Raw genomic sequence first — 25,257 nt, forward strand, 5'->3', positions numbered from 1 at the left:
ATAATAAAAAGTTTTCCATAATATGGATACAACTTACAGGGACATACTGTATAACACAAGATAACTTTATAAAATAGACACAATATAAGTTTTAAATTCCAATAAACACACCAAATACGCTAATGTCACTGTCATTGAAAATGGTAAACGTCAAAATTCATAATAGTAAATAAGGTATAAAAGTAAATAATATACCAACGCATTGTTACAGTTAAGAATCCTTTAAAAATTTTAGAAGTTAATTATTGATATACATTACAATAATTATTGTGTTAAATAAGCAAGTTTAAGTAAGTAATTTTATTTGCAGTTTATATAAGACTAATAATAAAAGTGACATTCGCTAGTTGAACCTAACTTCAGCCCGTGAGTAATGACCCGTGAGTAACTTCAGCCCGTGAGTAATGAACTATTACTCACGGGTAAAGTAATGTGTGTTATTATCTATTCAAAAATAGCGGATAATCAGCGAATAAGAGTCGGTATTTCAACAGCTACTTAAGCTTTTGCTTTTGCTTGTGTCAAAAGTAAGTCAAAATGAGAAGATTAAGCTTAGTGCCGTATTTCCATCATTTCCTTAAGAGGAAAGGGACATTTTGACGCCTGTCAAAATTTTTAATGTATTTTAAACGTAATCATTTTTTTTTTCGAATCCTGAGAAAACTAATAAGTATTTTTGAAAAATTAATCGCAGAATGAAAGAATATTTTATTACAGAGGGCCAAAAGTCCCCTATAATGAATAAAAAGTATCTTTTGAATGAGATATTTGAAATTAAAAATCACACTAAATTTTCTCTTAGTTTTTCACTCCTGTAACGTATTAAAACAAACATTATAGAAATTTTCAGGAACTTCTGGCCTTCGATAATAACGTAATCTTTTATTATGTTTTTAAATTTTTCAAAAATACTTATTAGTTTTCTCAGGATTCGAAAAAAATGAATCCCATTTAAATAGCATTGAAACCTAAAGTTCGTACCCATCCCCTTAACTAAACTGGTCCTTAACTCTAAAGTTAATTTGTTTGGTACCTCTGAATACGCCAAACTGCCAGAACTAACTGTTCTGAGGTAAAAACCACTACTGCTGACATTTAATTTTATCTTGTCATCTGTATCTGTGTCATTTACTTCACAAAATTCACATTTGCAAAATTTTGTATACATGTTACATGTTTTGTTAGTATACTATGGTCTATATTTTTTGTGGTTATATTTTTTATTGTTATTTTGCCTACGCAATAGTTCCGTCTTTTTAATTTTGTTTATTGGATATATTCCTTAAAAGGTCAAACTGCAATGTAACTCTACTTTTGTAAAATAAATATACCAAGCATTGTAGAAATAAATAAATTTCAGGTGCCTTCTCAAAGTTTGTTTTCAAAATAACTTTATAATTATTAATCTATAGAAATAACCTCAAAAAACAGAAAACAAATTTTAACCAAAAGCTTAAACCAACTCCCGCGCGAGCTTAAGATTATTTGGTTTAAGCCTAGGCTTAAGCCTTAAATTGAATTGTAAATACAGGCATCTAAGCTTAAGCTCAGACTTAAAGTAAGCTTTGGCTTAACTGCAGTTGAAAATACCGGCCCTAAGAATATTAAAGACCTACATTGTTAATATGTATTTTATGTCAATTTACCTAAATTATTTAATTTTGAAGTTTGAACTCTTGACAAAAACGCATCCATAGAAATAGTACAGTGTACAACACGCGAGAAAATAACATATGTCTCCCTCGCATAATTTGCGGTACTCGCCTCGTGCCAACAAACATAAATATGCGCTCGTGAGGAATATATCTCTTTTTCAGTTGTAGTACATGTACCGGGTGTCCCAATAAGAAAGGCACTCGGCCATATCTCAGGAACCGTGTAGAGTACAGCTTTAGGAAAAAAAAATTTATAACAGAAGTTGCCTCGAGAAAAGCCTGGAAATTATTTTCATAATTGTAAGTCCGCCGCTAGAGGGCGTAATTGAATATCAAAAATTAAAAAATCGAATTTTACAAAATTTGACTAATGAAAGTGCACTGGAAATCCGATTATCGTATTCTTCATAAAATTCTGCGCATATTTTATTTCACAAGTTTAAGTCTACCTGTGCAAATAAGAGGTGAGGGTGAGTGGGAAACTTGTTATGAAAAAATCGCTGTAAGTCCGATTCTTCTTAATCGATTTTTGCAAACTTGGTCTTGTTGAAAACAGCTCTTTTTCGTCAGTGTAATAGTTATAATTTGGAAACAGCCTATTACGTAATATGCCGGCTAGGAGGCGCTATTTATTTTCTTTTTAGAAATCTAGTTTTCTTTGAAAAATATTAAAAAACAAGTATGTTTTTTTTTCCTGTATTACAAAATTAGACCAAATTAGCAACAAAATACCGAAAACCGCATGTCTATACCTTTTTTCTATCTCGAGATATCTTAAGAAACGTGTACATTTTAAAAATAACTGTTGCTGTCATATAGTGGAAATATATGGAAGCAAGTAGTGTGCTATGGAAAAAAACAAAGAAATATTGTCCACATGTCACCGTATATAATAAATCAAAACAAAACATGAAAAACTCTACTACTGGAGTGACGTCTTTGGGGATATTTCATTGCATATATTCTAGTCGCAACAGTTGCATTTCTTATGCATTCAAAGAATGTGGCTATCATGTCAAACGCTTCTTAGTTTGTAAGAATCATCTTGAATTTCACTCTGTATAAATTTTATATAAAATTTAATAGAAACAAACCGCAACAAACCATCAATGAACAAATTTCTATGTTTTCCAGATTTGACACATAATTTGACACATGATGACTTTTTGTTTGAAGTTAATACTTCTAATAGCTCTATTTTTTTCCATAGCACACTACTTGTTTCCACTTTGACTTCCTATAGTTTACCGGTGACAATAACAGTTATGTATTTATCTTAGTTGTGAATAGGATAATTATTGAGATTAAAATATAATGAAATAAAAATTAAAAATTTGTGTAGAAAATCTGACGTTTTTACATTTTCTACGATTCATCGAGAGAAAAGCAAATGCGCGGAGGCAACAATTCATAAAATTTTACATATTAACACTATTTTTTTGGTATTATTTTAAGTATTAAAATTAGTGTAATATTTAAATAAAAATAAAATTTAACTGTTTAAAATATATTTATTTCGTTAAAATCATAATAATAGAAGTATAACTTCTTACTCGCGTACTAAGTACACACACTCTTTTTTTTTTGTTATATTTTATAGTGTTATTTGTCTTATTGTTGTTTTGATTCATTATATACGGTAACATCTGGACAATGTTCCTTTGTTTTTTTCCATAGCACACTACGTGCTTTTATATATTTCTACTTATATGACAGCAACAATTATGTTTAAAATTTACACGTTTCTTAAGATATATCGAGATAAAAAAAGGTATCGACAAGCGGTTTTCGGTATTTTGTCCATAATTTGGTCTAATTTTGTAATACAGGAAAAAAAATACATACTTGTATTTAATATTTTCCAAAGAAAACTAGATTTCTAAAAAAATAAATAGCGCTTTCTAGCCGGCATATTACGTCATAGGCTGTTTCCAAATTATAACTATTACATTGACGAAAAAAAGCTGTTTTCAACAAAACCAAGTTTGTAAAAATCGATTAAGCAGAACCGGACTTACAGCGATTTTTTCATAACAAGGTTTCCACTCACCCCCACCTCTTATTTGCACAGGTAGACTTAAACTTGTGAAATAAAATATGCACAGAATTGTATGAACAATACGATGATTGGATTTCCAGTGCCCTTTCATTAGGCAAATTTTGTGAAATTACGATTTTTTAATTTTTGATATTCAATTACGCCCTCTAGCGGTGGACTTACAATTATGAAAATAATTTCCAGGCTTTTTTCGGGGCAACTTTTGTTATAATTTTTTTTCCCAAAGCTGTAGTATAAACGGTTCTTGAGATATGGCCGAGAGCCATTCTTATTGGGACACCCGGTACAATACACTATTTTATTTTTCAAATAACATTCTACATGTTCCGTCAGTCTAACTTTCAGCTCATCTGTTTACGTCTGGATATACATATTTTATGTTGGTATATAATGCTGTCTTCCTTCTTCTTTTGGTGTCTATTCCTTTCGAATATTGGCGATCATTCTGGGTATAATTATTTTATTAACTGATGCTTTAAATAGATTAGTTGTTGTTGTTGAAAACCATTTCCTCAGGTTATTTAACCATGACATTCTTCTTCTCCCAATTCCTCGCTTTCCAAATACTTTGCCTTGAAGTATTACCTTCAGTAAATTGTAATTAGTGTCGTTTCTCATGATGTGTCCGAGATATTCTAACTTTCATCTTTTAATGGTATACATCACGTCTCTTTCTTTCCCCATTCTTCGTAATATGGTCTCGTTGGTTATCTTGTCTGTCCATGATATCCTTAGGATTTGCCTGTATAGTCACATCTCTAAGGCTTCAAGTATTTTCTCCATCGCTTCAGTGAGTGTCCAGGATTCTACTCCGTAATATAATATTGAGAAGATATAACATCTTTCGAGCCATACTGTTATCTCCAGATTAAAGTTGTGGCTTTTAAAGGGTTTGGCTATGGTACTGAATGCACTCCTAGCATTCTCTATTCTACATTTTATTTCTTGTGAGTGATACCATTGTTCGTTTACCAAAATGCTGCATTCTGTTTAAATTTTCGTCTTTAATTTTATTCTCTCATAATATTCTTAAATATACAGACGTTTTCAATTCTTGAGAACTATATCTTTTCATTTTAAATTTCGGATTTTTTTTTTTCGTTTTCTCTACTATCTTTCTTGTATTTGATTTTTGCTTCAATAATTATTAATAGTTCCTTCAATATGGATTGAAATTCCATCCCTTCAAATATTTGTTTTAACACTCTCCTCACACGAGCTAATATGATTTTATTATCTGCGTATCTCTATGCTTAGACATTTCATTCCTTTTTTTAGCTATGCTTGATTTAGTTTTGACAATCTTTTCAAGTAATATTTGTGATAAAAAATATAATCAACTGTAGTGTAGGAAATAGAGGTTGAACCTTGCAAAATGGACACAACTCCGGTTTTACTTTTTTTCTGTTATATCAAGGTGTGCTTATTATAAGACTAACTTTTTCTGAAAAAAATTCGCCCCAGAACCCCCCTTTTCACCCCTTTAAAGGGGGTAATTTGTGGTTTTTGCGGAACGTAGCCCTTCCTGTACCTTTTAAAAATTTTTTTTGAAGTTATACTTCTTTACCGGCGATAGAGGGTGAATTTTTATATGTTAAAACCTATCAGCCCGGCGCATGCGCATTATAACTTTGTTCTGATTGGATGTTCAAATGACATGTCAAAAATTATCCGATATGGCAGCTGTAGGACAGCTGTGGTTTGGAGGTAAAGGTAAAGGTAAACAAATGTATAATATAATATATTAGTTTTATTGTTGTGAGGACAGAAACAAAAAAGTTTATAATATTGTAGTGACTTTTAAATAGTTTTTAAAAGCAACAGGTACGTAATAATTGTTAATGTATCATGAGTATAAACCTACCTATTTGATCTGCCAAAATACATAGTATGTAATACTTTTATTTATATCATTTGATTACCATCAAAATTTCTATCAATATTCACCTAATATATTGTTTTCTTACTCTATGTTTTGTTGTATTTTTTCAATTCTAAATCATTTCAATTCAAAATTAAAATAATTTGATCAATTTTCAAAATATCAAAATATCACAAGTTTAATCCGTTTAGTTAGTCGATCTTCGTAAATAATGACACATAGTGTCCGTGGCTAAGCGTTGAAGGCGAATGAATTCCAATACCAACCGCGCTTATCAGCGTTGGTTCGAGTCCCAATAGAAACTTTCTTTTTTGTTTTTTAATACATTTTATGATTGTAAGTATATTTATTATATAATTGTATTTTCAGAAAATACGTATTTAGTTAAAAAAAATTTCGACAATTAATGTTCAGACATCATTTGTGGCTTGTTTAATGTGTTTGTGTGTGTTTTATTCTTTTATTATTTTAATTTTTGGCACTGTTCTAATAAAAATGTTTGAGAAGTAAGTATAAATTAGTTTAATATTTAAACAAAAAATAAATAAAAAGTATATTAATTTCCTTTAAATCATATAATAGAAGTATAACTTCTTACGTGCGTACAAAGTACACACACATTCTTTTTTTTTGTAGAAATATGAAGAGGACTATATTTTCTACGATTTATTTCCCGACAGCGTATGTCTATCATCCACCGTTTAGCGGGGGTCGCACCCCAAAGATGACAAGTTTTTAAAAAAGATGTTTTTAAAAAAATATATTTTTCCCTAACTCTAACGGAAATTAAGAAGAAATCCGGCGCCAATTATTAACAAATAAGTGACTGATTTTTGGGTATAGGTTTCACTTAAGGGTAATTGCCCTATTTTTAATTACAGGGAGTTAGATTTTAAAAAACCCCTTTTTATACCATCTGAACCGTTTATGCTAGAGTAAAAAGACTTTCAGATATTACCCATGTACTGATGCTATTTACAAATTCGTATAATGCAACCCCATTTTTTCACCGGAACCACCCAAAAAAAGAAGAAATAATAAATAAAGTGATTTTCTTGGAATCCTTCACACACAATGCCCTTTATTAATATGTTTCATATATCATTTTGTGCACGTTATTATTACCCATGCATGGACACCAAAAGCGACTTCCTAGTGCAACCCCTGTAGCCAAAAAAAAAATAAATAAAAGGGGCGGTTGAAATTTTTATTTTTTTTTTGCTTTTTGATCCATATGGGCATATGCTTCATCAATAGTGCTTTTCAACAATATATATGGTTATTGCAACATCCCTGAGGAAACCACCCCTATCCTTGAAAATATATTGCAGAAACTACCCCTATCCCTTGGCGAGCATGTTTTTACGATTTTCTCATTACCTATGCATTCTTTTTAAACAGAACTTATACAAGTTTAAAGACCACTATTTACTCTAAAAATTAGGTCGTATTCATTTTTTCGTATAAACAACCGCTACGGCACAGTGGCGCCGTAAACCTCATACATGCTTTGGCGGGCTCCAGTTTTTGTTTTTTTTTTTCGTCATCTGTTCGTTTTACTGATAAACTACTTTTGTAAAATAAAACAACACAGTGTAACCTACAAATTATGACCTATGCACATTTTACAATATTTGCGCCCCAAAGCCACAGTGGTGGCCCAAAATCAATTTTTGCTTATTGTCGCCACCTACACGTATTTTACTGCATTAATGCTACCTTAATAGCACAATATTTACCCTTAAGTGGTCCCTAAGCAGTGGTGGATCCAGGGAGGGGTGATGGGGGTGATCACCTCCCCCCTCTCAAACCAAGTGATATTATATTCAAAGATTATAAAAATATTCATTTATTTTTATAGGAATAGTTATATTATATTATTATTTTTATAAGAATGGCGTACTTTTTATGCTTTAGTTACAGTGGAGGATCTAGCATCGTTAAGAGGGGGGTGCTAATTGGCTAAATTTCTATAAAAATAAAATAATATTTTTATAATCTTTGAATATAATATCACTTGGTTTGGCAGGGGGGAAGTGATCACCCCATCACCCCTCCCTGGATCCACCACTGCTTAGCGACCACCTAAGGGTAAATATTGTGCTATTAAGTTAGCATTAATGCAATAAAATGCGTGTAGGTGGTGAAAATATGCAAAAATTGAATTTGGGCCACCACTGTGGCTTTGGGGCGCAAAGATTGGAAAATGTACATAAGTCATAATTTGTAGGTTACACTGTGTTGTTTTATTTTACATAAGTACTTTATCAATAAAACGAACAGACGACGAAAAAAAAGCAAAAACTGGAGGCCGCCAAAGCATATTATGAGCTTTACGGCGCCACTGTGCCGTAACGGTTGCTTATACGAAAAAAAATAATAGGACCTAATTTTTAGAGTAAATAGTGGTCTTTAACCTTGTATAAGTTTCGTTTAAAACGAATGCATAGGTAATGAGAAAATCGTAAAAACATGCTCGCCAAGGGATAGGGGTAGTTTCTGCAGTATATTTTCAAGGATAGGGGTGGTTTCCACAGGGATGTTGCAATAACTATATATATTTTTGAAAAGCACTATTGATGAAGCATATGCCCATATGGATTAAAAAGCAAAAAACAAAAAAAAATTTTCAACCCCCCATTTTTTTTATTTTTTTTTGGCTACAAGGGTTGCACTAGGAAATCGCTTTTGGTGTCCATGCAAGGGTAATAATAACGTGCATAAAATGATATATGAAGCATATTATTAATGGGCATTGTGTGTGAAGGATTTCAAGAAAATCACTTTATTTATTAATTCTTCTTTTTTTGGGGTGGTTCCGGGGAAGAAATGGGGGTGTATTATACAAATTTGTAAGTAGAACGAGTACATGGGTAATCGCTGAAAGACTTTTTACTCTAGCATAAACGGTTCAGATGGTATAAAAAGGGGTTTTTTAAAATGTAACACCCTGTAATTAAAAATAGGGCAATAACCCTTAAGTGAAACCTATACCAAAAAATCAGTCACTTATTTGTGAATAGTTTCCGCAGGATTTCTTCTTAATTTCCGTTACAGTTAGGGAAAAATATATATTTTTTAAACATCTTTTTTAAAAACTTGTCAATTTTGGGGCGCGACCCCCGCTAAACGGTGGATGATACAGATATGCTGTCGGGAAATAAATCGTAGAAAATATAGTCCTCGTCATATTTTTATAAAAAAAAATTTTTTGTTAAAGGTAGAGGAAGGGCTACGTTCCGCAAAAACCACAAATTACCCCCTTTAAAGGGATGAATAGGGGGTTCCGGGGCGAAATTTTTTCAGAAAAAGTTAGTCTTATAATAAGCACTCCTTGATATAACAGAAAAAAAATAAAACCGGACTTGTGTCCATTTTGCAAGGTTCAACCTTTGTTTCCTACACTACTGGTGATATTCTATTATCTATTTATGTTGTTCCCGTTATGTCTTTGTTTACGATTCTGGAGTTATATTTTTTAATAAAACGGCATGCAATGCTACATTTACTTACTTTTTCGATTCTGGGTCCGACTACACTTTTTCGGCCCAGCACCGGGATAGGTCTATTGCCTTTGTATAATAATATGTGAGTCACAAATCATTAAGAATGCACTGTGGTGGATAGAGTCTGCATAATTTCAGATGTTCCACAATCTGTATTTTCATACATTCCCTGAGTACATCGATATCAGTCGTTATGGGCACCCCATTTAACTAGGTTTATACTCCATTCTCTTTGATGACCCTGGATAGAGGGGAAACAATTCGGGGGGTTCAGCGCTAACGCTTCTCATAAAACTTTTTCTTCATTTAAGCCAGTTGGTTCCTGCCGGTTCCTCAATCTCCTTCTGGTATAATTGGCGTCATTCATAGAAAGTTCGCCTGCACTTCTCTACATATTGAGAGACTCATTTACGGTCTTTTGGTTAAAATATTATAACGTAATTACGGTTAAAATACTCTCGGTTCGTTTATACGAATTTATTTATACAAGTTGCAGACGCATTTATATTATACACTAACTCTATTTACAAAATTTATCCGTATTTATAGCCCAGTCGTTATTCTATAACAATCGACGCTCATCTCTAGTTATTGTCCCGACATTCGGATAATTTCTCGTCTTCCGTCCCGCTACATCGCGTCTTATCTAGAAAGATCCAGGTGGAATTTGTATGTGGCGATGGGATCTGCGGTCATTAATTATTTTGTTACACTACTCCCCTCTTAAGATCTGAGCGTCCCGATCAGCAACTCTAGATGGCCCAGGATGGCGGAATCTACAGGATTCTCCAGCTCTGCATACACCCCTAAAAAAGAAGTAACAGTCTGACTTTAAGTACTGTCTTCGAAGGGTATGACATCTTCGGGTTCATGCAATACACAGTAATTCGTAGGCCAGTTTCTCTGAAGATCACTTCAAGCATGCTTCTCACAATCTTACAATCCAGATTTTCTACTGCATGGCCTATTTTTGGTAAAGATAAATCTTTGATGTCACAATTACACACGATTTTCTTCAAATTATTTAGATCACGCCATTTGTTCTCGTAGCTTGGCGTGTCCGTATAAGACTTCCTGGTCACCATATACAGCAAAGATCGAGGACCACCTTCCAATCGCAGTATTCTTCCAATTTTAGGCTGCTGATTTCTTAACTCGTCCAGGCGGCCGAACTTTCTATTGAATACGGACGAGATTCCTTTAGTCATCTCGAGGTATTGGGCAACACAGTGGGCTAGAGAGACGTTTTCTGGAACGCTAAACAGATCTTTCTGAACTTCTGTGGTCACTCCGAATCTAGCACTCTTTCTCTCTGCGTAATTTGACATAAATTCCTTAAAACTTGGCTGTGCGACATCTTTCATCTCCTGTTGGAGGACTCGTGCTTCTTCTGTTTCATTTGAGCCAGCATATGGAGCCAAGACCATTTATGTGAATAACTTTTGGTTTACCGTTTGGCAACTTCTTAATTTTGTATATTACGTCATTTATTTTCTTCTTAACTTCATACGGGCCTTTCCATGGTCTTTGAAGTTTAGGACACAAGTCTCTACGACGTTGTGGATTATAAAGCCAGACAAGATCACCTACTTCAAAGCTTTCACTCTTGCATCGAGAATCATATTGATCTTTCATTCTGTCACTGGCTATCTGGATGTGTTGTCGGGCAAGTTCATGAATGTTGTTCATTCGTAACTTCAGGCGGTCGACGTATTCTTCGCCTGCAGCATGTTCCTCGGAAGGTCTGCAGCCAAACCATAAGTTGCAGGGCAAACGAACTTCACGATCCAACATCAGGCAGGTTGGTGTTTGACCTGTAGTTTCATTCACGGCCGAGCGGTAGGCCATCAGGAATAAAAATGAATGTGTTGGTCTCAATCTCGCTGATGTTCAGATACAACTTTGGACAAGTGTTTACCAATCGTTCGGTTTATCCTCTCGACCATTTCATCTGATTGAGGATGCAGGGGTGTCGTTCTGGTCTTATTGACACCAATCAATTTACAAACGTTTTGGAAGAGGGCTGACTCAAAGTTTCGCCCTTAGTCGGAGTGGATCTCCAAGGGAACGCCAAATCGGCTGAAGAATTCTTTAACAAGTACCTCTGCAACGGTAACAGCTTCTTGATTCGGTAATGCATAGGCCTCAGTCCATTTCGTAAAATAATCCATGGCTACCAGGATGTATTTATTTCCAGCATCGGTTTCTGGAAATGGACTTGCAATGTCGATTGTTACTCTTTCCATAGGACTGCCAACATTGTACTGTCTCGTGGGTGCTTTCTTTTTACCAACTGGACCATTACCGGATGCACACAGTTCACATTTCCGGCACGATCTTCTTACATCATCTTTACAGTTCACCCAATAGAACCGTTCTCGAACCTTTTGCAGAGTCTTCGTAATACCAAAGTGTCCTCCTGATGTACCGTTATGCAACTGACGCAATATTTCTGAGACTTTACTTTTAGGTACAATCAACTGCAGCTTAGATTCTGTACCATCATCGTTCTCAAAGGTTCTGTACAGAAGATCATCTTTTAGTACCAGGCAATTCCATTGGCTCCAGTAGGCCTTAACTTCCGGACTACATACACTAATGTCTTACATCATCTTTACAGTTCACCCAATAGAACCGTTCTCGAACCTTTTGCAGAGTCTTCGTAATACCAAAGTGTCCTCCTGATGTACCGTTATGCAACTGACGCAATATTTCTGAGACTTTACTTTTAGGTACAATCAACTGCAGCTTAGATTCTGTACCATCATCGTTCTCAAAGGTTCTGTACAGAAGATCATCTTTTAGTACCAGGCAATTCCATTGGCTCCAGTAGGCCTTAACTTCCGGACTACATACACTAATGTTTTGCCAACTAGGTCTCTCACCTTGACGCATCCAATCCAATACTCTTTTTATACATGGATCATCTTCTTGGGCGTCTTGTAACTGTTTGGGCTGCCATTGCTTATTAACGACGGTGGTTCGTCTCACAGGGCAAAGCTTCTCCTCTACTTTAAGCCGGTAGACAACGGTTACAACTTTCACCGCATGGCCGTATCGAGGAAGCATCTGTATTTGAACCAACACTTCCAGCCCTCTTCATGCGTCTCTTCGGCATCGTGTCACGAATCAACCCCCGTACCATTTCCACCAAACGATCATCTTTTCTCTTATCGCCTTTTTCCACGGTTAGTACTCGATTGTTTCGTGAAGCTTGGCTAGCTGCTTCGTGTTCCAAGGCAATAGCAAGTGCTTCGTCTAAAACTTTCGGTCTTGCTAGTCGTCAAGCTTTCTGTAGTTCACTATCTTTCAGCCCATTGACGAAGGTGTCTACTGCAATTTCTTCTAAAACGCGGTTTGGCACCTCTGGATAAGCCAACCGCACCACATCTGCTTCAAATTCTTGCAGATTCTCACTTGCTCGTCGACTTCTACTTCGCAGTTGTGCGTTGTATACTTGTTGTAGATATGCATCTCCATAGCGTTTTTCTAGACGAGTGAACAAGGTCTGGTAACATTTTTCTTGACCCTTAGGAATTGACCTTAATATATCTGCAGCATCACCTCGTAAAGCAGCAGTCAAGGACACAGCTTTTCTTGTTCGGTCCAATTATTGGCGGCTGTAATAGCTTCAAATTGTCTAAGGTATATGGACCAAGAAGAGTTTCCATCAAAAGGTGGTAATTTAAATCTCATATGATGCGACGTTTCGTCTCTCGGTGATTCTTCTTTCACTACAGGATCTAATGCTACTGCATTAACTAGTGGTTGCAACTTCGTATTGGTTATTATGCTCTCTAATTCTTTGATATTTTCTTTTACGGTCTCTATTCGTTTGATTTTCTCTTCTAACATTTCTTTATTGTCGTCTACACTTTTCTGCATCTTATCGGTTGTTCTAAAAACTTCTTTAATTACCTGAGAAACACTTTCAAATTTCTCGTTGTACGTTCTACTAGTTTCATCGATCTTTTGAGAAAAGGGTTTCTAATTTCTCATTATTTATCTTATACGTTTCATCGATCTTTTGAGAAACGTCTTTAATTATTTGAGAAGTCTCGTCGAATTTCTCATTATTCTTTTTAGAAGATTCATCAATCGTTTGAGAAACAGTTTTTAACTTCGATAAGATTGCTTGTTCTGCTGACTGGAAGTGGAACGTCTCTGGATCATCTCCGTTCTTCGTGAGGACTTCCTCGAGTCGTGCTTGTAGGACTTTCTTGGTCCCACTGCTATCTTCATCCCGTTCCTCTAGCTGTTCACGGAGCTGTTTTACGGAAAGTTCTTGTAGCAACATCTTTGGTCGGCACACACGTACTTTTCAAAATGTCTTTTAAAATTGTTTCCGAATACCGAACAATCAACGCACTTTAATTATTCCCGACGAATAAAGTTCAAAAGTCTTTCCGAATACCGAACAATTAACGCACTTTGATTATTCCCGACGAATAAAGTTCAAAAATCTTTTTAATTTTAATTTATTTACACTCCACACCGGACATCAATATAACGTAATTACGTTTTAAATATTCTCGGTTCGTTTATACGAATTTACTTATATAAATTACAGACGAATTTATATTATACACTAACTCTATTTACAAAATTTATCCGTATTTATAGCCCAGTCGTTATTCTGGAACAATCGACACTCATCTCTAGTTATTGTCGAGACATTCGGAGAATTTCTCGTCTTCCGTCCCGCTACATCGCGTCTTATCTAGAAAGATCCACGTGGAATGTGTATGTGGAGATGGGATCTGTTATACGATGGTCGGTCATTAATTATTTTGTTACAATATGAAAACCAGCTGCCTGGAACTATAGTGATAGAGGGATCTAGGCTACACAGGACAGGCATATTCTTCTGCTAAGAACCACACGGCCTTGGCTGTTTAAATCAAGATCTGTGGATTTGCACCTCATTGGCTTTCTACAAATTTCCGTCCGGAGAAGATTGTTTCTCATGGCAACAACCTTTTGTCTTGTATTCCGACAGTAGTATTTATGAATTATTTAGCGGTGTAATATGAGTCTAAGGGTAGATGCATGTTTTCGTGTTTTCAAGCTGCGTGCAAGCTGCTAGCAAGCTACGTGCGATCGCTGGAGGTTCAGCAGTACGTGAGTTGAATTTGTTCACTGCACACTCGAGCTGAGCCGCGTGCAAGTGACTTGCAAGCCGCATGGACCGACATGACGCCAGTTTCTGCTATGCCGCCACGTGCACGCGGCTTGAAAACAAGTAATGCTGTTTGGCAGTCTGTGCCGGGAAATTAGTGATGAGACGTTGACCGCGCGATGGATAAGCGTGAACATTTATCTGCAACCTTCAAGGTCACTCTACCCGTAAATCGAGGAGCAGATAGTCAGTCCCACGAAGATAAGGGAAGTGTAATCATCCATTTATTTAACATTGAATACCATTCTAGAGGGTTTGCAACGTTGCCAGATAACTTTCTATATTACACTAAGTGGTGATATATATTTTTAACTTAATAGTACCATACATCGGATTCTGAATGTAAAAGCTCGTGAAATAATTATATTCTATTTGAAAATTTACGTAACAAGAAATACACTTCTTATTGAGTTATCCAACGGCCGTAAATAAATGAATAGTTGCTTTGACAGGTGCTCAAAAGGTGGTGTTGTATAAAGATATCAAATAATCGAATATAAGGAAAAAGTTTATATAATATTTAATGTTTATAGGTATCAAACAAATTGCTAAACGGGGTCTTGAAGTTGAAAATGGAAAAAACCATTGGATTATCCACAATATCCACACCTAATAAACAACAAAAAAACTGGAGACAGGTATATGATTTTCATATTATTGATTAACAAGTTCCCTAAAAAAATTCTACAGAAATTTGTAAACGAAATCAATTATACAAGAAGCATAGAAAGTATGAGAAGGTAATTTCATAAAAAAATTACGGTTTCGTTGAAAAAAAAATCGCTTCGCTAGACAATGGACGCATTCCTGAGGAACATTATTAAATCTAGAGAGACAACTAAATTTATAGTGTTTATTGACGAACCTTATTTATTAACGATTTATTTTTGTTTTCTATTGATTTATTTATTATATTAATTTCAATCCAGTCATACAGTTTTGTAAATTCAAAGGTGTTTAACAACAACTTTTTTTCGACTTATCTTCAATAAGTTAAACATTTTGTAATTATCACAGTCGTACTGACACAATTAAAATATAATAAAACGAGATAAGAAAATAAAAATATAAAGTATTTAAAAATTTTATCCGATGGTTGGTACTTCTGACTACAGGGGTTCTCCAATGTTAACCGATCAACAAACACCATCTTACTCTACAAGTACCCAACAGAAAGCAGCTACATTTCCTTCCAAAGGACAAGCAGTTATTATCCCAGCAGTAGACACACTAAAACTAGAAGATTATGTTACAGCAGTAACTAGTAACCAGTAGGATCACTAGTACAGCCCAAAAATGTATTCTTTTCGTCAAGAATATCTAACGGCAGAATATGCATCTACCCCTCCAGCAAAGAAGTTGTTGGAACCTTTTTACCAGACTACGTTAGAGCGAGATGATTAGTCACTCCTGCTAATAGGTTACTGTTGTCTAATGTCTGTCCGACTATTCCTCATCACATCGTCGAAAAATATCTTGCTGAGAAGGGCTTTCATCTACTTACACCGATGTCTTTCTTAAGAGTGGGAATTCAAGACTCTCAATATAGTCACGTATTAAGTTTCCTTAGACAGGTGTACTATAAACCTGTCGACAATCTTGTCATTCCTGAATCAAATCTCATTGACTTCGATAATACGTCTTACAGAATCTTTCTTTCTGATGGAATCTCTGTCATTAATCTGGTAATATAGCCTCAACATGTACCAATACGGCCATCCAGCCAAACCCGTCCATACCTACATCCCAAACTGACCAAGACTTTATTCATTCCTTTAATGCCATAGCTGAAAACAAAAATCACTCTGTTCAGAATCAAACGGAAATCACTTGTGACGTAATGTATTCCCAAGAACTCCATACAGAAATTACAAACCGAAACTTTCTCATTCTAAAGTATCGACTCCACTTAGTACACCATCAACTGAAAACAGAAATAGATTTTACATAACCAAAAGCAATATCAACAAAAAAGCAACGAACCACTAAATCTGATACAAAACTGTAGAAACAGTTTCTACAGAATCACTTATCCAGTCCGCAAAGAAATTTATTGGTGAAGCTTCAACTCAGTTTGAATTAAACTTGTATAGTTTATGCGTATGTATACTTGTATAGCGGACTAGAGATAGTCCGCTTTTTGGATGCTGCACGTGGTTCCCTTAATCCATTAAATATCGCAAAAGAATACACGAAAAACCTATCAGGCCTATTAACACTACTAACAGAAATCTATCCCAAACTCGAAGACAGAAACATTAATCTAGAATTACACGAATAAAGAAGAAAATACTTCATCAACTAAATCTGGAACAAATTAAAAATAATGATAACTCCGAAGATACAGATGTTTCTCAAGGAAACCACAATTTTAAAAAAATCAATAAAATAAAAATATTATCAATAAATGGATATTATTCGGTGGAATATACAAGGATTATTTACACACATAGAAACACTTCAACTCCTAATAAAAGAAATAATCCCATAAATTATAAGTCTATAAGAAACAAACTTCAAAAACAACCACAAATATAACTTAAAACATTTTGATTCCTACCACAAAATCAGAAATTACGCCAACAAAGCAAGCGGTGGAATATCAATATACAGGGTGTCCCAAAAGTAGTGGAACGGTCGAATATTTCGCGAACTAAACATCGGATCGAAAAACTGAAAAATACAATCATTTTCAAAAATCTATCCAATAACACCAAACACCAACCCCCAGTACACCACCTGGAGGTGGGGTGGAGGGTAACTTTAAAATCTCAAATCGAAACCCCTACTTTTTCTTGCAGATTTGGATTTGTTGCGTAAAAGTAAGCAACTTTTATTCAAAACATGTTTTCGAACTGTGGATAGATGGCGCTATAATTGAGAAAAACCATTTTTCCTGATACCATAGGTAAATTATAGAAACGGTCTAATATCTCGAGAAATACACTTCCAAATGAGAAACCAAAAAAAAAGGTTTTTAATACTTTTCGAAAACCTATCGAATAACACTAAACATGACCCTCCAACCCACCCCCTGGAGGTGGGGTGGGGGTAACTTTAAAATCTTAAGTAGCAACCCCCACTCTTTATTACAGATTCGGATTCGTCATGAAAAATTAAGCAACATTTATTCGAAACATTTTTTAGAATTGTTGATAGATGGCGCTTTAATTGGAAAAATACGATTTATTGGTGCCATCTATCAGCAATTTTAAAAAATGTTTCGAATAAATGTTGCTTAATTTTTCATGACGAATTCGAATCGGCAATAAAAAGTGGGGGTTGCTATTTAAGATTTTAAATTTACCTCCCACCCCGTCTACAGGGGGTGAGTTGGAGGGTCATTTTTGGTGTTTATCGATAGGTTTTCGATAAATATTAAAAACCTGTTTTTTAGTTTCTCATTTGGAAGTGTATTCCTCGAGATATTAGACCGTTTCTATCATTTACCTATGGTATCAGGATAAATCGTTTTTCCCAATTATAGCGCCATCTATCCACAGTTCGAAAAAATGTCTTGAATAAAAGTTGCTTACTTTTACGTAACGAATCTAAATCTGCAAGAAAAACTAGGGGGCAAGAAAAACTACCCCCACCCCACCTCCAGGGGGTGTAGTGGGGTTGGTGTTTGGTGTCATTGGATAGATTTTTGAATATGATTGAACACGTATTTTTCAGTTTTTCGATCCGATGTTTAGTTCGCGAAATATTTGACCGTTCCACTACTTTTGGGACACTCTATATATGTTAATTCTAATTTAGAATCAGAGAACCTTTCCTTACACTCTACTTTAGAAGTTGTAGCAATCAAAGTTCAATGCCTAACACAACTCTTTGTATGCAATGTTTATATCCCATCAGATGTGGATTTTTTCTCGAAAGATCTGGATTATTTAATTGAGAAAATTCCAAAACCTAGACTTATTCTAGGTGACCTTAACTCTCACTCACTGTACTATTAAATATAGGAGAAAAAACTCGGTTTAACTCTGTTACAGGCAACCACTCTGCTATTGATCTGGCTATAGTGAAAGTTCGCTAACTCCTAGTCTAAACTGGGAAGTATTAACCCATATCTATGATAGTAACTACTGGACTATAATAATAAGAAACAATAATTCCACAAGAACAATCATACATTTTTCAGAAACATGGAAAACTAGAGATGTAAATTGGATAGTTTACCAACAACATATTGAAGACGACTTACCTAATTTTGGAACAATAGGAGATAAAATTAATTTTGTTACAGACAAATTTACAAACAGCAAAACCAAAACGTAAACATTCAGTGACTTGGTGGAACAAGCAATGGAACGATGCACTTAAACAAAGTAATCATGCATTTAATGTATTAAAAAAAACATCATGCACCGGAAAACATAACAAATTTTCAAAAAAAATACAGAGCCTACGTATGGTACGTAATAAAGAAAAATAAACGTGAATGATGGGAAAATTATGTTTCCAGGAAAACCGAAAATACTCCTGCATCAAAGATCTGGAATAAAATCAGTAGGATTAAAGTCATTTCATACAGCATCAAAATTAATTCTCTTGACATTGCGGGAAACTTAATTACAAGCAACAGTCAAAATAGCCAATGCTTTAGAGAACTCATTCCAGACATATTCAAGTGATTCCGCGCAGGCCCATTATTTGTCGAAAACAAAAATAAAATAGAAAAAGAGCTCAAGATTACAAATTCCATCAGCCCGCTAAATGTTGCAATTAGTATGCAAGAGCTGAACGAAGCACTGCAAGGCCTTAACAACTGTAGTAGTCCTGGACCAGATGAAATTCCAAATTGTTTTTAATTAATCTTCCTTTAGCTGCTAAACATCTACTCTTAATATATACAACTTTTTATTTTCCACTAAACAATTCCATAAATCTTGGAGTACCCCTACAATAATTTCTCTTTTGCAACCTAACAAAAACAAGTCAAATCCGGAATCTTATAGAACAATAATATCCTTAACATTTTCCCTATTAGTCTGGGCTGATTTATCGGAGAAGAGGCCATTTTTGGGAACAGTTATTTACCAGCAATTTTATTGCTGGAATCGAATCTTATTATTGTATGTATTAATAATATAGATATGCAAAGTCCGCAAATAGTGTGCTACTTTTTTATAAACAAAATGGCGCCCGAAAATCGTGTTTTTTTTAAATTTTTGCTCTATAACTCCAAAGATTTTAACTTTAGACCAAAAACATCCCAATAAAAATTCACCGCAATTAAATTCTGCATAGAGACGTGTTTTTTCCGATTTACTTCGACGAAAACTTTCCCCGAAAAAGCGGGTTTTTCCAACAAAATCTTTTATTTTCAACTAAACTTTTAGATAAGTAGTAGTTAATCAATAATTAAATAACTTGGTAACGTAAAAGCCCTTTTCGTATATATTATAATTCCAGAAGCCGATGGAAATTGAATGAACAGTTTAGCAACAATTGAAATGTTAATTAAAAATTTACGGTCGCTATAATAACGACAATAATTATGATGCATAAGAATAACTACGATTTTTTCATAAAAGCATACTATACCCATTTAATGTACTTTACAGAATTTAAATTGGACTATATAAGCAACCTCAGGAATATTTTAAATTTATAAACAATTTTTTGGCTTATAAACAAATAGAATATCTCGGGAAATATTAAACTAAATTAAATTGTGAAAACGGTAATCGAAATAAAGCGGCAGGAGGCTTTTTTTAAAAGAAAAACCTTTAATTATGACGAGTGGTTCCTGAGATACAACCGGTCAAAGTTGACCGAAATTTACGGCAGAGATATAAACAATAAGATCATCATTTTCAAACTATCACCTTTTTATTTTCGTCCCCTTTCTCCACACCAATTTTCATATCTTTAAAATCCTCATAACGTATATTATTATAATAAAAACTATCGATAATACGTGAGAAAATTGCCAAAAATAGCAAAATTCCAATCAAAAATTAGGTTGGAGGAAATGTAACCCTTAAAGTTCAAAATCGGTATACGTTAAAAAAATGCATTTCTCGGCTTCCCTTGGAGCAATTTCCTTCATTCTTTTTTTGTTCCCAAGTAACTCGAGTAGAGCCATCGAACTAACGCATTATTAAATGTCAAACCCGCTTTTGTTTTGTTATAATAAATTTATTTATTTATTATAACACAATGTTTTAATTTGTTTAAATAAAAATTGTTTAAATAATTATACAGCTTTCAAATGAGAATATTTATGTTTTTAACTTTAAAAGGTACACTTGTAGTAAGTTTATCTAAAAAAAGCCTACAACTGGAAAAAATATGTAATTTTCTGTTCTTATAAATAAATTAATCTATTATAACAAAACAACAGCAAGTTTAACATTTAATAATGCGTTAGTTCGATGGCTCTCCTCGAGTTATTAGGGAACAAAAAAAGAATGACGGAAATTGCTCCATGGGAAGCCGAGAAAATGGATTTTGTTAACGTATACCGATGTTGAACTTTGAGGGTTACATTTTCTCCAATCTAATTTTTGATTGGAATTTTGCTATTTTTGGCAATTTTCACACGTATTATCGATAGTTTTTATTATAATAATATATGTTATGAGGATTTTAAAGATATGAAAATTGGTGTGGAGAAAGAGGACAAAAATAAAAAAGGTGATGGTTTGAAAATTATGATCCTATTGTTTATATCTTTGCCGTAAATTCCGGTCAATTTTGACCGGCTGTATCTCAGGAACCACTCGTCATGATTAAACGTTTTTTCTTTTAACAGAAGCGTCCTGCCGCTGTCTTTCGAATACCGTTTTCACAATTTAATTTAATTTAATATTTCCCCAGATATTCTATTTGTTTATAAACCAAAAAATTTTTTATAATTTTAAAATATTCCTGATGCCGCTTAAATAGTTCAATTTCAATTCTGTATAGTACATTAGATAGGTATACTGTCTTTTTATGAAAAAATCATAGTTATTCTTATGCATCATAATTATTGTCGTTATTATAGCGACCGTAAATTTTTAATTAACATTTTAATTGTTGCTAAACTGTTCATTAAATTTCCATAGACTTCTGGAATTATAATAAATACGGAAAGGGCTATTACGTTGCTAAGTTATTTAATTATTGATTAACAACTACTTATCTAAAAGTTTAGTTGAAAATTAAAGATTTTGTGGGAAAAACCCGCTTTTTCCGGGGAAAGTTTTCGTCGAAGTAAATCGGAAAAAACACGTCTCTATGCAGAATTTAATTGCGGTAAATTTTTATTTGAGTGTTTTTTGTCTAAAGTTAAAATCTTTGGAGTTATAGAGCAAAAATTGAAAAAAACACGATTTTCGGGCGCCATTTTGTTTATAAAAAAAGTAGCACACTATCTGCGGACTTTGCATATCTATATTATTAATACATACAATAATAAGATTCGATTCCAGCAATAAAATTGCTGGTAAATAACTTTTCCTTGTATTTTGCTAATTAGCCCAGAGTATAATATACTCTGGGCATATTATATATTCTGGGAGTATATAAATATATATATTATATAAATTGATAGAAAAATTTTTAAATAAACGGTTACAATTATTTTTTGAATCAAAAAATCTAATAGTTAATCAGCAAAGCGGCTTTAGGAAAATAAAAGGACACTTAACAATTTAGTGTCGCTAGAGTCGGAAGTTGATGAGGCATTTGCAACCAGACAACAAGTTATAGCTGTATTCCTTGATATAAATAAAGCTTATGATACTTTATGCAAATATGATGTCATTGTTAAATTAGAGCATTGGGGCATAGATGGAAATTTTCTAGCATTCGTCAGAAATTTTCTAGATGACAGAAATTTCAGAGTTAAATCAAATCAGGAATTTACTGTCTTTAAATCACTTAATCAAATGTGAACTTTAATCAAATCAGAATACTGTACTCAAGAAAAGGACTTACCGCAAGGATCTACATACACTAAGCGCAACACTCTTCTTGGTTGCAATTACATAACGATATTGTGAACTGTATATACACCAGGGAAATAAGGCAAAAATATACCATTTTCGGGACACTTGAGCAGCCAGGTTGCAAATGGGTTTTTTTGGGTACTATATACCTAATACATTATAAATACAAAAATGCCCGTCACAGTTTGGACGAGAAACTTAGTTATTAACAAATAAGGGTGAAAATGAGAGTTTGTTCGTTTAAATCGCTACAGGTAAAAATAGGGTAATTAAATGTCTTATTTATAATATCTTTCTTTTAGTAGATGAGCCAAGGTTTAAAATAGCGTTTTTTGAATTTTGGTCCGATTATCTGTTGCTTCGGATATTGCAAAATAAAACTAAAATTTCGAAAACAAAAAATTTGCTATACCTTTTGCGAAAATGAATTTATTACTTTCATATTGCACGAAAAGTTGAATCAAACAATCCATACAATGCACAAAAAATTTTAAGACGATGCGTCAATTAGTTTAAATTTTATTCAATTTTTTTATCCCAAAGAGCTTTTTCTTTGCAATGTTATTGTTCAGAAAATAATAACGATACAGCAATTCTGTGAAAACAACATGAAAGAAGAATAGTCATATTTTCAAAGCGGTAAAAAAAATCATTAAAAAGTCATTTTTATGACTCAGAAAACATTTTACTAAAATAGAGTCATTTTTTGCTTATAAACAATTTAAATAACTTTGTTAATATTTACTGCATACTACTGCAGTTACTACTACTTTACTGCATAAACTACATAGAATTTGAAAAACTGGTATTTTTATACGAATTTTTGAAGAAAAGCTTTTCGCCTAGGTTAATTACGGTCAAAGATAGCCACTTTTTTTTATTTAATTGACGGCTACTTTGTTTATAACAATTAAGCAACCTAACTAGAGCCATTTTAAAGTTAAAGATATATAGGTTATGTGTAAAAGTTTGAGTAAACTTTAAACTTCAACAGAGTGGTTAACAGAGCTTTAAAAATGGCGTCCGAACGGAATTAATTCGTGGTCGGTGGAGGGTAATTACTAAAATACGTGCACTCAAAAAATGAAACTGATTCTGCAAACATAAGCTGCAATTAATATCGCTGGAACTTGTTAATGGATTTTGATTAAAATGTTTTAAAATTGTATGTACTCGTAGACTTATAGAGTACGTTATGTACACACAACCCCACCTAACATTACAAAATGTTAGGGGGAAGTCCCCTTATCACTCAGGGACATGAAAAATAGATTACGACCGATTCTAAGACCTACCAAATATACCTATATAATTTCATAAAAGTCGGTCAAGCGGTCTCGGAGGAGTATGGAAACTAACACTGTGACAGGAAAATTTTATAGATGTAAATATATAGATGGCTATTAACAAATAGGGGTTAGTGATAGAAGAGTGAAAATTAAGGGTTGTATGTATTTTTTAATTCTACATCATATAAAATTAAAGTAGCAAATTTTGTCCAAAAAAATAAAAAAAAATGTCAGGGGGCAACCCTCCTTATAACTTATGGGTACAAAAAATAGATTAAAACCTCTTCAACGTCCTACAGGATAAACGTGTAAAATTTCATAAAAATCGGCCAAGCCGTATCGGAGTAGTATGGCAACTAACACAGTTACAGGAGAATTTGATGTATATAGAAGTAACTGCGAATTAAATAATAAAAGTGGCTAACTTTGAACCTAAAAATTAACCTAGGGAAAAAGTTTCTTTTCTGAAAATTCGTATAAAAATACCAGCTTTTGAAATCCTAAAGTAGATTTACTCTATAGTCAATATTAACAAAGTTATTCAAACTGATTAGAAGCCAAAAATATCTCTATTTTACTAAACTTTTTTCGGAGTGATAAAAACGACTTTTTAATGATTTTTTTCAATACTTTAAAAACACAACTATTATTCTTGCATGTGGTTTCCACAGAACTGCTATGCCATTATTATTTTCTGAACAATAATATTGCGAAAACAAAGCTCTTTGCGATAAACAAATTGAATAAAATTTACACTAATTGACGAATCGTCTTAAAATTTTTTGTACATTATATGGAATATTTATCTCAACTTTTCGTGCAATATGAAAGTCTTAGGACCATTTTCGCAAAAGTTATAGCACATTTTTCATTTTTTAAATTTTAGTTTTATATTGCAATTTCCGAAGCAAAAAATGATCCGACCAAAATTCAAAAAGTGCCATTTTAAACCTTGGCTGATCTACTAAAACACAGTTACTCTAAATAATATATATAATTACTCTATTTTTACCTATAGCGATTTAAACGAAAAAACTGTAATTTTTGACACTTATTTGTTAAAAACTAAGTTTCTCGTCCGAACTGTGACGGGAATTTTTGTATTTATAATGTATTAGGTATATAGTACCCAAAAAATCCATTTGCAACTTGGCTGCTCAAGTGTCCCGACAAAAACCTTATTTCCCTGGATTAATACGAAACCCTGTTAAAGCAATCCTACTTGTACGACCTTGTAATATAATATAAATATATTTCTCATAAAAGTCTTAATATGGCATCAAACATTATTCAACGTTCTATTAATTTCCTACAAGAATGGTCTTAAACAACAGGACTGAAATTTTCTTCGGTTAAATCTATCGAAAACACCAAATTGTGGCAAATATTCCAAAATTAACACTATATGATGAAGTTTTAGAAAACATTAAGAAACTTAGATTCCTAGATATTATTTTGATTCAAAAACTACTTAGAACAAACATGTCGAAGTACTTAAAAAATCATGTTTCCAGAACAGAAGTATTCTTAAAATACTAGCAAATCATAACTGGGGCGCAGACACGACACAGTTGCTTAATATTTATTAATCCTTAATCCGCAGTAAATTAGAATATTATATGGACCAATTATATATAATTCAGCTAACGACTCAACATTAAAAAAATAGATATTATTGTACAAAATACCGCACTAAGACTAGAGGAACCTACAGGACCAGTTTGTCAAGTCAAATGTATCT

At 33.5% G+C, this 25,257-nt stretch overlaps 1 protein-coding gene across 3 annotated transcripts in view; it reads left to right on the forward strand.

Moving 5' to 3' along the window:
• LOC114331506 (corticotropin-releasing factor-binding protein) overlaps nt 1-25,257 on the forward strand; it is a 553,233-nt gene that overhangs the window by 418,046 nt on the left and 109,930 nt on the right. For 2 of the 3 annotated variants that reach the window (XM_050648639.1, XM_050648640.1), the window contains one exon: nt 14,815-14,919. The exons of the other annotated variant lie outside the window; for it this stretch is intronic. In XM_050648639.1, coding sequence (XP_050504596.1) covers nt 14,815-14,919 — 105 coding nt within the window. The remainder of the gene's footprint in view (nt 1-14,814; nt 14,920-25,257) is intronic. 3 annotated transcript variants of the gene reach the window in all.

The sequence above is a fragment of the Diabrotica virgifera genome, chromosome 4, assembly GCF_917563875.1.
Source record: "Diabrotica virgifera virgifera chromosome 4, PGI_DIABVI_V3a".
Lineage (NCBI taxonomy): Eukaryota > Metazoa > Arthropoda > Insecta > Coleoptera > Chrysomelidae > Diabrotica > Diabrotica virgifera.